The sequence below is a fragment of the Crinia signifera genome, chromosome 4 (genome assembly GCF_055691185.1).
Source record: "Crinia signifera chromosome 4, ASM5569118v1, whole genome shotgun sequence".
Classification (NCBI taxonomy): domain Eukaryota; kingdom Metazoa; phylum Chordata; class Amphibia; order Anura; family Myobatrachidae; genus Crinia; species Crinia signifera.
Window position 1 is genome coordinate 296832803 of NC_139220.1, and position 16022 is coordinate 296848824.

At 45.6% G+C, this 16022-nt stretch overlaps 1 protein-coding gene across 8 annotated transcripts in view; it reads left to right on the forward strand.

The window, feature by feature from the left end:
* Window positions 1-16022, forward strand: part of PDE4A (phosphodiesterase 4A) — a 584907-nt gene that overhangs the window by 356789 nt on the left and 212096 nt on the right. For 2 of the 8 annotated variants that reach the window (XM_083185097.1, XM_083185104.1), the window contains exon 1: window positions 12022-13947. The exons of 4 other annotated variants lie outside the window; for them this stretch is intronic. In XM_083185097.1, the coding sequence (XP_083041223.1) occupies window positions 13658-13947 (290 nt within the window). In that variant the 5' untranslated portion in view covers window positions 12022-13657. Of the gene's footprint in view, window positions 1-12021; window positions 13948-16022 lie in introns of those variants that run through there. 2 more of the 8 variants (XM_083185098.1, XM_083185099.1) reach the window with 2 other exon arrangements.

Consider the following 16022-nt stretch of genomic DNA (forward strand, 5'->3'; position numbering starts at 1 on the left):
TCATATAAGTCTGGTCTTTGGGGGTACAACTGGCCGCAACCATTTTCAATCAGCAGAAAATAAAAATAAACAACAAAAGAAAATACCTTGCCTGTCCGGCACTAACTAAACACAGGATATTCCTAACTATTTGTAAACAAAGCACCACGTTTTACAGTCACTACTAGATGGCTTACTTGCATCAGAAAGCTTGTTCCTCTCACACAGATTCTCCAGCCTCCCCAGGCAGTCTGCACACACTGATCAGTCCAGCAGCTCTACATGGGCCTTACACAGCTGCAAGTTCTGATTAGCGCTCTGTGAGGCTAAACACCTGAGCTGGGGCCTTTACTCAGCTTTAACAAAAAGAAACATTCTCATGGAAGTTTTCCTGTTTCTAAAAGGTGTAAAGGAGCCCACACACGCACCGATCCCGGCGTGCGTTGTGGGCTTAACTAGCACACATAGCATCGCATCGTATGCCTTGTGCATGCGATGCGATGCTATGCTATAAAAAGCTAGTACAAAAAGTATGTGCAGCACATACTTTTTGTACTGTGCGATGAGGTGCCGCGGGAGCGCACACCCCATCGCATAGCATCGCACCGCCGGCATCGGTGCGTGTGTGGGCTCCATTAGACAAGAACCTGGGACAAATATACCTGCCCTCAAACACTATTCCAGTGTTCTTGTCACAGTACTATTTACTGGTGCAAAGCAAATAGCCCAGAGCTCCTAAATATGAAAGGGAAATATTTATTTTTAATGCCATTAACTATTGCCTTAATCTATTATTGGTGCATAGTCACACTGGTACTGTTACTGACTGCAATGCAGCCCAGAGATCCTCATGCAGGGCAGAATTAGCCCTTTACTGGTGCATACAGGTGCTGTAACTGTCCACAGTGCAGCCCAAAGCTCCAACAGTGCAACTCCTAATAGTAATACAGGGCAGCACTAACATTTTATTGGTGTCCACAAAAGTCTATGCCACTATTACTATAATATAAGCACCATGATTCACAGCAGTGCTCATTAGGTGCTGTGCCACAGCGTTAATAATTTAAGTGCTGTGCGTCACATTGTGAAGTTGTAATTTGCTCAAATAATGCTAAGTAGGTTCTGTGCCACCATATTAATATAAGTGTTTTGTAAATGAGAGTGTAAAGTTGTTGTCATTTGTAAAAAAAAACAGAACAAAATTGTTGTATTTTCTGAAACTTGATTGTGTTCAGAGCCAGGCAGTGGCACTGTGTTGTGGCAGTGCTGTGAATCGATATTTATAATGATCAGTCGATGGAAGAGTAGGAGCAGCAACCAAGTACTTGTGTTGTGGCTGCTATCTGTCATGATAGTACTACAACAACTACTAAAGGTGGTCCAGGGTGCAGAAAGTTTAGGTAGGACACCTAAAACTGAAACGTTTCACAATGGTAGAAAGTAGTGGTGTCACATTTAAAGCCAACAAGTCAGTGCCCAAAAAAGTACATAAGAAGAATTTCGAGTGGGGGGTGGGCTGTCTCAGTCCACCAGAGGTCATGGCCAGGGCCTACAGGCTGGGACTCTCCTCCGCTGTCGCTATTATCTTTTGGAAGGTGCTAAAGAAATAAGAAGGATTCTGATTGGTTGCCCAGCAAAATCACATGTGAAATAGAACTCCCATCCCAGTAAATTTCCTGCTATGTAGTATTGAAGGAAAACACTGTCCCCGTAGGGATGAAGTCCCTGAAGAGGCGGATGGGTTTATAGAACATAAGGTTGTATGCATATTTTAGGGACCATTCGATGTGATGTGCGGGCCTGACGTTGAATGTCGCATCGCTAGATAGTATGTGCTGCACATAATATCTATCTAATTTCGGGAGCGAGCGCATGTGGTTTTTAACCACATGCGCTCGCTCGAATGCAATCCGCGGGTGGAACGCATTCAGCGGCGCCGGGTTTAGGGAGAGGGAGCTGGAGGGACAGCTGCCAGTGTCCGTCTGGGTACTTTCACACTGTGAAGGAGTGCTCTCGGGCGGTGGGGGTCAGAGGTGGTGGCAGAATTATTTAAAACACTGGGCAGCCCTCTGATTGGCTGAGCTCTCTCAGCCAATCAGAGGGCTGTCCAGTGTTCTAATTTAAAATTCTGCTGCCTCACCAAACCCGCTGCCCGCTAGCGCTACTTCATAGCGCTACGCTACTCCGCTGCCCTCTGCCCACCCTCTACCAGCACCCGATAGCGACATCAGGTGTTGCAAGGGGGCACTTTATGCACCACAAGATGCAATTGGATTCGATAGACTTCAGTGTCGAATCCAATCGAATAAGTGGACAGCATAAGTCTTTTACATCTAAATATGTCAAATAAAACCACCAAAAAATAAACAAACAAACAAAATATTTGGTGCTTGCAGTCCCAGGTGATAAAAGAGCCCGTCCCTACGGGCAGATCAGAGAGTTGGAATCACGACGATGACGTCTTTATGTAAAAGATGTCTGCCCCATTCTGCTTTGATGCACATTACTGAGTCTCTAGTCTTATTTTAGCTCAGTTATTATAATTTTATCTCGCCGTCTGTTAATGTTTGAAAAGGAAACAAATATTACAAAGAAAACATAAACAGTGAGATGCCTGCCACACGCTCTCTCCCCATTACAACGCATTGTATCTGCTGGCAAAAATCCCTCTAATTATCCTGTTACCAGGTGTCACTATATTTCCTGCCACCGAGAAGAATTGGCTGGCGTAGCGTAGAGACATACGTTCCATTCAAATCATGTTGTAACGGTTCAAATCCACACCAGATAAACCGCGGCAGATTGTAGTGCTGCAATGTAAAAGCGCTATGTGATTTCACTACAAGTATTTCCTTTTCCGCCAAAGAACTAAAAAAAGAAAATCATTACTTCTATAAATAGTTTTATCTTAGTGGCTTAGTCCTATGTCCCTCAGGACACTAGAAAAGTTGACATACATTAAGTCGACCACTAAAGGTCGACAGGGGTTAGGTGGAAAGTTTTTCATGCCCCCCCCCCCCCCCCCCAAAAAAAAGGGCCGTATTTCATACCCTACCATCCACTAGGGCAGGCATGTCCAAACTGTGGCCCTCCAGCTGTTGTGAAACTACACATCCCAGCATACCTTGCCATAGTTTTAGCATTCCCTAATACCAAAACTGTGGCAAGGTATGATGGGACTTGTAGTTTCACAACAGCTGGAGGGCCATAGTTTGGACATGCCTGCACAAGGGCGTGGAGGGAGAATATAATAGTGTGCCGAGCGCAGCGACGTGGTACACCGGTACTTGTCCATGTCGACTTATGTTGAAAATCGGTACAAAAAAAAAAAAAGTCCTTCCCATTGTCAACCTAATGTTGTGTCGACTTCCGACTCTTGTCAACCTTCATATTGTCCAGTACCCTATGACCCATACCTGTCCCTCATTAAAGCCTATAGAGCAGGGGTGTCCAAACTTTTTGCGACGAGGGCCAGATTTGGTGTGGTGAAAATGTGCGGGGGCCGACCATTCAGCCTGACATTCTTTGAATCATTAATCACATCAGAATGGTCCCCCAGCCTGCCCCCATTCACTTTATGTCCCCCAGCGTGCCCCCATTCACTGTATGTCCCCCAGTCTGCTCCTTCACTGTATTTTCCCCTGCCTGCCACCATTCGCTATATGTCCTCCACTCTGCCCACTCTGACCATCCTTCTCTGTATGTCCCCCAGCCTGCCCCTCTTTCACTGTATGCCCCCCATTCACTGTATGTTCCCCACTTTGCACCCATTCACTCTGTCCAGTAGCTTGCCCCCCCTTCTCTGAATGTCCAGGGGTTGGATGCATACTCACCCGAAAGATGCCAAACACATCTCACTGTGGCGGCCGGCACCTCCTCACTGCTGCAGACAGCAAGGTAAAGCATACCTCCCAACTTTGTGGTCGCCGGACCCGCGACACTGCTGATGCTTGCCGATGGGGCGGCGGCCTAGTTTTCGGGGGTGTGGCCTAATTTCGGGGGCGTGGCCTATACTTGCAGCTCTCCTGCGAGGCCACGCCCCCATTTTTCCGCTATGGGGGCATGACCCAGAGGCTCTGTGAGCCTCTAGCCATGCCCCCAGCCTCCTGGCTGCGGGAATAGACGCTGTTCGCATGCGCACAGCGTTTATTCCCCGCTGCTTAGCAGCCGACAGGGGGGACTCCCAACAGCCCCCCTCACCGCGGGACACTGCTGCCCGCGGGTGGGACAGCGGGGCAGGCCCTAATAATCGGGACTGTCCCGCTAAAATAGGGACTGTTGGGAGGCACGCTCACCGGGACCCCACCTTTAGTGTCCTGTGCTGTGCATCCTGCATCTGATGCTCCGCCCGCTTCTGGCTGGAGGCTGCGGGCCATTTGAAAATATGGCACGGGCCGCAATTGGCCCCCGGGCCAGACTTTGGACATGCCTGCTATAGAGCATCTCCCAAACGCTACTGTATATCCATTTTTTTGTCCCCTAGTGTGTAACCGGTTCAAATCTGTGTATTTACAAGGCAGGTCCAATCACAGTCTGCCTATCTTTTCTCTATTGCATCCTAGAAAATTATAGACTTATCTGATTGGTTGCTATGGGCAACATCACAATATACCCCTATTTTACATAAGTTGTGATAAAATAAAGTCCATCCAACTTGATATATACACACGCACAACTCTCTCTCTCTCTCTTTAGGTAAATTTACTAAGTGACAGTTCTATTGAAGATGGGATATTATCCATAGCAACCAACCAGATTCTGTCTATTATCTTCTAGAAAGTGGTACATAAATAAGTAGAAACTGATTTGTTGCTATGGGCAACACCCAATCTTCAATAGAACTCCCATCTTACCCCTTTATGTTCACTAACACCGGTGGAAGATTACTTATTTTTTAAACATACATTCCTTCCTAAAACCAAAGTCTGTAGTGGAACACTGCCCCTAGTGGCATAATAATGAATTGTCTTTATTAAGTAAAGAATTTCTTTAAAAATATATAAATAAAAATCATCTTTCAAATAAGTGACTTTTTTTTGCATAAGAACAAATAAATAAAAAGTATTTTGTTTTTAGTCACCTATAAGAATACTTTTTATTTAATGTTACTTTTTTGTTATTTGGAATCTATTGTTGTTTTACTGATTGTGTTGCACTGAAAAATCTCTTTGAGTAATTGTATTAGTATTCACAATAATGGAACCCTTTACCTACACACAGGTTATCTTAATACCTTATTATGCACCTTTCCTTCATTTTGTTTAGTAATCAGATTATATATTTATAAATACATTTTGGAGGTCATTCTGGTTGACTCGCAATGCTGCAAAGTTCACAGCATTGCGAGTCAACTAAAATCTGCCCGCATGAACACCCACGTCACAGGCACATTACCATGGCAACGCCCAGCATTTTCATGGGGACGCACATAAAACGCTTGGCGTTCCCATGGGCGATACTTGTGTCCGCCCCCGCTGCTTCATGCAAACAGGCTGGCGACTATACAAGTCCCCGTGTCCGTTCGCAAAGGGATCCTGCACATGCGCACAAATGCTTATGCGCATGCACAGAAACTAAACATCGCTCCTCTGTGGGATTGTGCAGTGGAGCGTATAAACCAGACCTCCCAATGTCTACATGACAGCAGGGTTCAGTAGCAATCTACTGTATATGGCCTATGTAAAGTCAATGCTGCCAGTAACATGTACATAGGCGGATTACAAGTGACCGGAATCCCCCACCATTACCAGATTTATGTTTTGGGATGAAAAGGTTTATTGAGGAAAGTTTTTTTTTTTTTCTGTATGTGCTGCAGCAATGACTATTCTCTTAGCACCATCTCAGCAACAGTTACAAAAAGAGGCTTTTTAAAAAAAATGGAATTTATTATTGACTAAATGATTATTTTTGTGTTCAGTAGGCATTTATTTGAAATGACGAGCTCTCTCGCATCTCAAAAAATAAATCTATGTATTTAAAAAAAATAACATAAACTTAAAATGAAAGACATATTACATGCACTGCTATAATTTTATATACAACAGATTCAATAATGAAGCAAACAGTAAATGGCTTGTGTGTATGTATATATTTTTTGATGGCAGTTGAAATGGATGCTTGAGCCAGGCTTGTATTCACTTTTTCTTATAGGACAATGTTATTAATATGCTACAGTATGTGTCGTCAGTAGCCGGGTGCAGTTAGTGCAACCTGTCAGTGGCTGTCCACCCCAGTAGGGGTGACACCATAGTGGTGCTGTAAGTGAAGAAGAAGCCTCCTCCTCTTTGCAAGCTGCGGGGCCAAGCCTCGCAGCATAATAGATTCTGTTTACTAGAGTGCTGAGACTCTATTGCACATTCGCAGACCTCCGGAAAAATATTGTGGCGGCCATTTTTCCGATGATTCCAGTGCTGCTGCCATCATTGCGGGACTCTGAAGGGGAAGTATTAAAAAAAAAGTTGCCATGTGGGTCCCCTTGTGCACCGCACACATTGCACCCATTATAAATACTCGATTGGTCCCACTACTGAAGACAGCCTTGTCTCCAGGGGCAGCCAACAGCTCTGGGAATTGCTTGACATGCCCCTGTAGTGACTAAAACAGGGTCCTGTGAGGCCACGCCCCTTCATTTAGACCCACCCCCATTTTTTTATTGGATGCACCTTTGGTATTTTGGGTGGTGGGGTACCTATGCAGAATGTGCAGTGGGTGTCACCAAAAAAAAAAATACCACCATGCTTCAATAATATATTGCCAGGGCAGTTGGATAATACTCCACTGCCTCTATATAATACTGTGTGTGTTACCCCTTTCACACTGCAGCTCTTAAATGGTATATAGCCTTTTTTGCCTTTTAAAACATTTAGAGCTGCGGTGTGAAAGCACCAGGGTGCTTTACCCGTTTAAGAAATACCAGTATTTCTTAGACGGGTAAAAAGCAGTGTCCTACCCGTTTCAGACCCGTTTTTTTGTCAGTGTGAACGGGTCTGAAACAGTATTTAGGACCCTGTGCATATCTAATGAGCGGGAGCCAGTGCAGTGAATATTTAATGAGCGGGTTCCCGGCCCTCTGCATTTGTAACATGTGGGTACATATGCAGTTGGCGGGGATCTGCTCATTAAATATTCACTGCACTGGCTCTTTCTCATTAGAATTAGATATGCACAGAGCAGGACCTCAATGGCGATAAGTGTGGCAGAGCCCGCTGGCCGCTCCACACCCCTTTCTGCCTGCCGGATCCCCTGGGCTCCCGTAGTGTCACCGCCGCTAGCCAGCTCCACCCGGGGCCTGCCTCCGCCTCTGTACTCCCCTCCACGCCGGACTCCGCCATGTTCCCGGGGCAACCTTACATCAGGTAAACGGCATCATTGCCGATCACTGGCCCCGTGCTTTCACACCGCAAACCGGCTTATACCCGGTATAATACAGGGTAATATGTGTGGTGTGAAAGGGACATTTTCCTGCATGGACCCGTTTTCAGTAATGTTTTAAATACCATGTCTAGGCAGGTTTTGCGGTGTGAAAGCAGCATAAATGTACCATTACCCAGGTAAGCTCTAATAAGGAGCATCTCTAGCTGCCGTTCAATCTCCAGATTATACTGTGACCCAGAATTTTATGTATCATACGCCCTATCTGTGCATTACAAACATGGGGCCAGAAATATACATATAACCTGTTCCATGGAAATCAACTGTGACTTATACCTGACAACTTTATTTATCAAAAGAGAAAGTTTCATTTTAAATTCAGCAGTGTCCTTGAAACTCAAAGGGAAGCCAATAGTTTAGAGGTGAAGAAAATGCTTGGCCTGAGCATAATGCAGGAATCTCCTAGTGATGTTCTGCCAAAGTCTGATAGAACAAAACAGTTTTGTATTGATTTCCATAAATTAGATGTTAGTAAAAACTATATGAGAACTAGGGTTGAAAATAATAACAAACTGCTTTTACATATGTTGACATTATCATTGTCTACTGTTTGACCAAAAATACCCCGAGAGTCGACATGAGCTGATGAGCTCTTCATGTCTAATTTCTGCAACCTTTTTTCACTACCATATATGTATAGTCCCTGTGCCGTGTTTGTTGCTTCCAACTCCTCAACCTCTCCAGGAACTGGAGCAACCCAAACCGTTATACACTCCCTTATGATCTCTCATCTTGACGCCCCATTCTCTCTTACTAAGGCACCATGCTACTAATCTCTCTTCTGTCTTACTGCTCAACCTCAGCTAATACTCCAGCAATCACTACACTGTGCTACTAAAGAGACTAGTTCAGGGTTGCCGACCTTCTTATTCTCTTCTCCGGGAGAAGCCCGGAGAGGAGAGTTTCAGTAGCCGCTCGGGGGGGGGGGGGGGGGGGTAAACCAGCAAATTCAGGGATCTCTGTGGATGGGGCGGGACTAAAATGACGCGATTGTGTCATTTTAGCTCCGACCCCTCCCCTGAGACCCGAGGATTGCGGCATTTTAATGCCGTGATCCGGGGGACAGCGGGGGTCCCCCCTGAATCCGGGAGGGTTGCCCACCCTTCCGGGGGGCCGGGAGGGGGACCCGATTTTCGGGAGACTTCCGGAAATTCCGGGAGGGTCGGCAACCCTGGACTAGTTCCCAACTCTTCATTCAACCTGGGGATGGCCATCCACCGTCTATAATCATTGATGGTTTATGCAGAGCCAGATTAAGGTCTAAATGGGCCTGGAGCTGAAAATGATCAAGGGCCTGTTATGCGCAATAATAGGGGTTGTGGCCAGCACTAAATAATCTGGGGGCTGTCACCAGTGTTCTGTTTGGGTGGTCTGCTCATGGGTGTGTCTGTATTTGTGTAAATACTTTCAACTAATTATATATGCCTGGAAAAGGCAGGGGGCTGGCATAAGAAAAATGCAGGGAGCTATATTGGCGGGCAATGTTCCCTCTGATTTTACGAAGGCTGTGTGCGGCTAAAGATTTTGCCTGTGCAACTTTGGAATGAAACTTACATTTTTGTGCGTCACTTATATTTATCTGGAAAATGACGTTCAGCATTTGTGTTAACTTTACTTCAAAATGATATTAAACATTTAAACATTCAAAATACAGTACACAATGTAGTTAATGGGTGAAACACACATTAATTGAGTCCACAACTGCAAAAAGGGACCACTGCTGCTTTGTGCACTCAGTTGTAATGTGCGCATGCTCGTCAAGGTGTGTGCGTGCGCACGTGCGCACAGCTTAGAGGGAACACTGTTGGCGGGTGCACTCCAAAGGTGCACCCGCAGGATGCCGACGTCCTAAAATACTTGCGGGATGAGGCGGCACTCCAGTCATAAAAAATATACTGAAAACCGAAACTTGGTAGACAACATTTCAGCACCTTTTATGTGGTCACCTAAGTTTACCACACCATATACCCCTTATACAAATCATGCAACACAATAGTAACCCCATTATACTGTACTTGCCTCTTACACAGTATGCCACATGGAATGAGCCAAAATTCACACTATGGCACACGGATTGAGTCAAAATTCACATTATGCCACACAGATTAAGGCAAAATTCACATTTTGCCACATGGATTGAGCCAAAATACACACTATACCGGGCATGTCCAAACAGTGGCCCTCCAGCTGTTGTGAAACTACATGTCCCAGCATGCCTTGACATAGTTTTAGCATTCCCTAATAGCAAAACTGTGGCAATGCATGATGGGACTTGTAGTTTCACAACAGCTGGAGGGCCATAGTTTGGACATGCCTGCGCTATACCAAACAGATTTAGCAATAATGCACAATATGCTTTATAAATAGGGGCATTGCGCGCCAAATTACACCATAATGCCCATTACATGTTAAACCACACACCATAATCTCCATTACGTATTATGCCAAACACCATAATTCCTATTATGCCTTGACAGCCGGGCAGAGAGCAGGGGGCTGTCCGGCTGTATTCAGAGTCCTACATGTCCCAGCTATTTGAAATAATACCCCTTTCACACCAGAAAATGCAGGGACTTACCAGGGAATATGGTCCCAGGATCATGCAGGGACATTCCCGGACTGGCCCCTTTTACACCAGCCTAGTCCCTGCATTTTCTGGTGTGAGGTGGAGAAAAAAACACCCCACCCCCCTTTAAACAACCAGCTATATCTTCAGAACCAACTGATCCATTTACATGTAGGCTTCGAATGAGTTTGATCCTGTGAAACTGGGCCGTTTGGTTCCAGAGAAATCTGTCCTCAAACAACATGAAGAGCCATGAAATTACATTTCAGACCAGGTATCAGATTGAAGGCCCAGCGATTTGAGCTCGACTGAGATCAACCCCGAGCTTCTGTGATTCTGGAGGGGGAACTGGCAGCCGTTGGAACCGGGTGGAGGTCGGAATTAGCGGGTCCCATTTTATCCTATGGGGAAAACGTTCCAGCTTTGCCTGGCGGTATCTCCGGTTCCCGTGGGGCTAGCGATGCGGGGCTGGGCTCGTTGGAAAGCCCTGGCACTCAGCTACAGATTTGGCCTATTTGGAGAGTGGGCCTGGAGCTGTAGCTCCATCAGGCCCATTGTTAATCCGGCCCTGGGTTTATGGTCGATGTAGAATAGTTTTGCCATTGGTGTGTATGGAACATAAGTTAGGTACAGTATGTACAGGTCTTAAGTTAGGCGTGGTTCATTTGGAAGCGCAGTTGTTGAGAAATGATGCATGGTCATGTGATCTAGTGTGTCCAATCACATTAGTAAGTTTTCTGTGAATTCTGTCACGCCATTTTATCAGTGGTGCAACAGGAGGGTGCGAGAGAGGACATTTGCCCTGGGAGCCATGGTGGTGGTGGTTGGGTTACCGCTGGCCAGGGCAGTATCCTACCCAGCTGGGAGCACAGGCAGGTGCCACCCCCTTTCCTCCTACTACCAGTGGCGGCTAGGCCAGTAGCATAATACTAGCAGGTCACATGTCTGTGATCTTCAGGAGTCAAAGTGGAAACTGCCAACTTATCCTCTGTAGGCAGCACCAGCGGGTCCCTTGGAGTAGGGATGGCCGTCGTTGCCTTTGCCATCGATGGAAAAAGTGCAACTGGCCATCGATGGTGTATAAGTATGCAATGAATGACCATCAATGCTTTTACATATCGATAGTCATTCATTTGCTTTGAAAGATTGGCCTGTGGGCCAATCAAAATACGGGGGCAGGGCTTTCATGGGTGTTGGGGGCGGAGCTGTGCTCCATGTCTTGGCCCCTTGATAAAAACGAAACTAATCAGTTAAGCTTGACATCGATGGTGAGAAACCATCTGGTCCTCCCCCATTGATGTCAGAAGTACTCGTCATCTGCCATAACCCATTGTTGTTTTCTAATTATCGATGGTCGATGGCCATTTCTACCTTGGAGGGAGTGTGAGGCAGCAGGACCCCTGTAGGCAGCACCGAGTGGCAGCACTAGCAGTGGAGGTGCTAGCCAGCAACATGACCCTTAGTCAGCTACTCCTCTCTTCTTTTCTAGCGCCGGGGCAGTCACTATATGCTACGAGCCCCGGAGCATCAAGAGAGGAGGCGGTGACACCGGAGCGGCAGCATTATACACGAGCCCTTGTGCCCCCCCCCTCTAAATCCACCACTGTTACAGTACCTGTTCTAAATTGACTTGTGCTGTGAGTCGTTTTTTTGTTTTTGCTTATTTATGTATTTCTAGGCGGTACAGAACCCTTGAGGCACCATATAAACGGTAATAATAAGTATAATAATAATAATAATAATAATAAAAAAAAGATATACACATAATATGCTGTGTCTACTGCTGAGCTCCCCATGTCCCCACAGTGTATGGAGCAGAAGTCCCCACATCTAATAAGACTGACTATATAGTAATTATCATCAGCCTTTAATGCATTAAAAAACTTTTGAGTCAAAGAACTTTCCTGTGGGCGGGTCTAGACATATTTCCCCGCTACCCATTAGCTGTTCCCCCTCGTCTCCTTCCCCTGCCTCCCAATGAGGGGAAGAGGGGCGGGGCGTAGCCTGTGACGTCACAGCGGAGGCTGATGGTAGGCGGGAGACACCTGGCAGAGTGAGCCCCGTCTATCAGTCGCTCGGCGGCAGCAGGAGCAGCAATAGCATCAGCAACAGTAGCCGTCCGGGCTCCGCTCTCCCTGCACATGGGACAGACGCTATAACCATGGTGGACTGTGCAGCCTGCAGCCAACCAGAGCCCACATTCCCCGGGCAGTTATGAAGAACACGGAGGCAGGTACCTGTCACCCAGAGACTGCAGCACCTGCCAGGGCATAAGGATTTCCCCTGCTCCCCCTCTGCTAGCTGCCATGCAACCCCTTTGCCAGGAGGACTGCCACACAACCCACCTCTGTGAACTGCTGCATCCCAATGCTGGATGGGGGCTGTGTGAGTGACAGCTGCCCCTGTCATCTGCCTGCAACACTGATTTTTATTTTATTTTTTTGTTAATGCACAGCCCTAATGAAATGCTCATTGTGCTGCATTTAGCAGTTCAGCTGCATTGCAATGAAGGAAAACATATTAAGCATGATTTGAGTGCCCTGGGCAGTGCATAGCGGGCACAGCCTCCTTCATTTATTCCTATTTTTGCACTAATAAATGATACTTTTGCATTTCCCACCTGCTGATCAGGCTCAGGCTGGACCCCCACCCTCCCCTCTTCTTCTATCTCTGCGCCTTATGTGCAATAAACCTGTGCAACATCCTATCTGCCCCACACCACCCCCTTCCAGCACTGTACCCAGCTTCCTGCCACCCCTTCCGACAGAGATTATAATCTCTTGTGTCTTTTTATTATTCCTTCCTTGGCAATAACATAAGCAATAATTTCTGGGGAGAAGAGGAGATGGATTGACTTTGAAATTAGTTGTTTGCAAAGAAAGGGCTCCATGCAGAAGAGCTGGTGACTGTCTTTCTGATGCATCCCATATATACTTATCTCTATATATTTATATTTCAAGAGACAGCGAATGAAGATTGACACACGCCACATAGAAGCTATTTACAGTCTAGTGAGAAGCCTCCTGAATTGCTGTAATACCCATTTTAAACTGGAAGATCATTTTTTTTTCTGGGGGGGGGTGGATGTTTTGAAGAATATTCAAGCCTTTTTTTGCGGACCGATCCATAAGAGACAGCCTTCTCGTAGATTATATAGCTATATATGTACTTCTAAAAATATGTGCATTCTTCATTTTTAAAAAATATTTTATTCCTCTTTTGAATATATATCTATATGATTGCTAAATGCTTATCAATAATCACTACCTGCCTTTATTTTTATATTATTTGTTTTTTGGCTTGAAATATACAGGTTTTTGTTCCTTTCTTTCTTGAAAGCAGTGCTATAAATATAATTTAAATCCAGAATTTCTTTATTTTTGTAACCTCCTTTTTTTTTAGGATTTGGACACGATTAAGCCAATTAGCTCCTAATTTGCCTTTTTTATATATATACATAGAGGAGAGAAATGATAATCGACGGATCAATTCACGAAACGTGACGTGTTTTGTAAGAATACTTTTATTTTTGGATGTCTCCGTTGCACATTGCTGCTTGATTGGATTATAGAGATTATAATTTAATATTAACTGGCGCAGATTTTATTTTTTCGGATATAGCATTTATTTTTGTTGCCAATTTCTTCCGGGGGAGGGTAGATTTTCGCTTTCTGTCGCACCATGATGGAGGTACCGTCTTGCGCGAAAAAAAGCCTCTCGCTGTCTCTGCCCGTGCCGAGGGAGGGGCAGGCCACGCTCAAGCCGCCGCAGCACTTATGGAGGCAACCACGGACTCCCATCAGAATCAAACACCGGGGTTACTCGGACACGGACCGCCACCCCCACCGGCAGATGGAACGAGCCGATGCCATGGACACCAGTGACCGCCCCGGCCTGAGGAAGTCCAGAATGTCCTGGCCCTCCTCTTTCCATGGAACCACCAGCAACAGCCATGCAAGCCATAAACAACGGTACGTGATAAATGCAGTGGCGCTAGGAATGTCAAATTCCTATTTTCACTTTTACTTGTGGGGTGGGCCGCTATGTAGTCATGCCTATCTATTACTGCCTCTAGAACAGGCATTCCCAACCACGGTCCTCAAGGCACACCAACAGTGCAGGTTTAAGTGATATCCAGGCTTCAGCACAGATGGTTTAATCAGAATCCCTCAGATACTAATTAAGTCACCTGTGCTCAAGCCTGATATCTACAAAACCTGCACTGTTGGTGTGCCTTGAGGACCGTGGTTGGGAAAGCCTGCTCTAGAATGTTATGTGATTGACTGAAAGAAGCACTCTGTATTATTGCAATCAACAAACTAGCCTGACATATTTATGTTCTATTGTATCAATACATATATTCTAGTCACACGGTAAATGTCCATGTAGTAAAGGCCGGTTCGGCTGTATGGTGAATATCTCCATTTAATAATGTCTGGTTAGAGGGAACTATTCCATGCAGCTGCCTCACTGAAATGCCTCATCCTTCATCACACACCTAGCTCGTTCATTCTAGCTTGCTGCACCTGTCACAACCCATGCAATTCCTCTTTCCCGCCTGTGGTGTCGCTCTCTGCTTTGGTGCTGCTAGCACAATCCGGTCTGTATCTCAACAGAGCAACAGCCCAGGTGGAAACGAGCAACTGCAGAGTGCTAAAAAGAACACTGGGCGATATCCAATTAGCTGCTGTCAATTCCTGCAGCTAATGCATTTGCAAAGGGGGTATTCAATTAGCCCCGATATCCGCTTAGACCCGATTTATTGTTGATTATGCTTTGGGTGCCTCAGATGTAATACCTGATAAGCAGCCTGCGGTTCTGTGATAACATGGATCCGCAAAGTTATCCCAGACACATGTGTTATTGCCTTGAAATTTGACCTTTTTTGACCCCCCCCCCCCTTTTATGAAGCCGATTCATCAAGCCTGCCATACCACCATCGCTCAGCAGCGCTTCAGTATATAGCAGACCTTGTGTTTGCATCTAACATGACTTTATTGTTTTCACCCCATTGGAACTCAAATGCCATTCAAAATAAATCTAGGGTTGCAAATGGGCAATTAATGTGTGATGCATTGGGTTCAAATGTATTATATTCCATTGGAGTCTAGGTAAAACACTGCCTGGGTTTTGCAAACAGCGTACATCTATATTTCAATAAGGCGATTTTCATTTATGCTAGAACATCCCCCCTCCCCCATCTCTTAATGGGTCGGCATGATTTCAATTGGATCAAGGCTTGCCTTGCATGGTATTGTTGGGGTGCACAGTAGAACATGAAATGCAACTGTCATGCTTCTGTTTTGTAACATGTACAGATAAACTGCATAGTGTGGTACGGTATATAGTATAGTGTGGTACAGTATATAGTATAGTGTGGTTTATGTAAGGTTGTATTAACAATCTGTCCAGAAGCTTCCCACCAATGCAGCAACTTCCTGCATCGGGCATGGATCCCCCTGTCCTATAAATACTACCGCTACTCTGCTTTTCAGTATTCTGTGTGGGAATAGTGCTCTACAGCCGCTGAGATCAATACACTCTAACTGCTTTCTTTTTCCCCACTAAATGGAATGTTAAATTAGTTTTTCATTTCTAGTTCATTGTTTTCATAAGCCACAGTGGTCACACTTTACCCAGTGCCCCTTACTCCTACCTCCACCTTCTTTAAAAAGATTTTTTTTATGTCAGATGTAAGTGTCTTGTATACAGTGGATGAAGACATTTCTGGACAACTGTCTACTTCAAACCAGGACAAAACACTGGGTCTAAAGCACCTAGTACCTCAGGGGCGGGTCTAGAGCCTAGCTCCGCCCCAGAGAATGTTGGCCAGCTCTGTAAGATGTTGAGTGTGCTTTCAAACAATGTAGCGAAAACAAGAAAATGTAAAGCTGGCCATACACTAGTGCGGTTTGGCCACTTTTCATATGATTCCGACGGATTGGGCTGAGAAATCGGATGAAAATTGGCAAAATGTATGTGTTTTTTTGTTTCTGATCTTATGCGCGGTGCCGTGTGCATTGGGTTGGAGATCGGACGTGCTGCA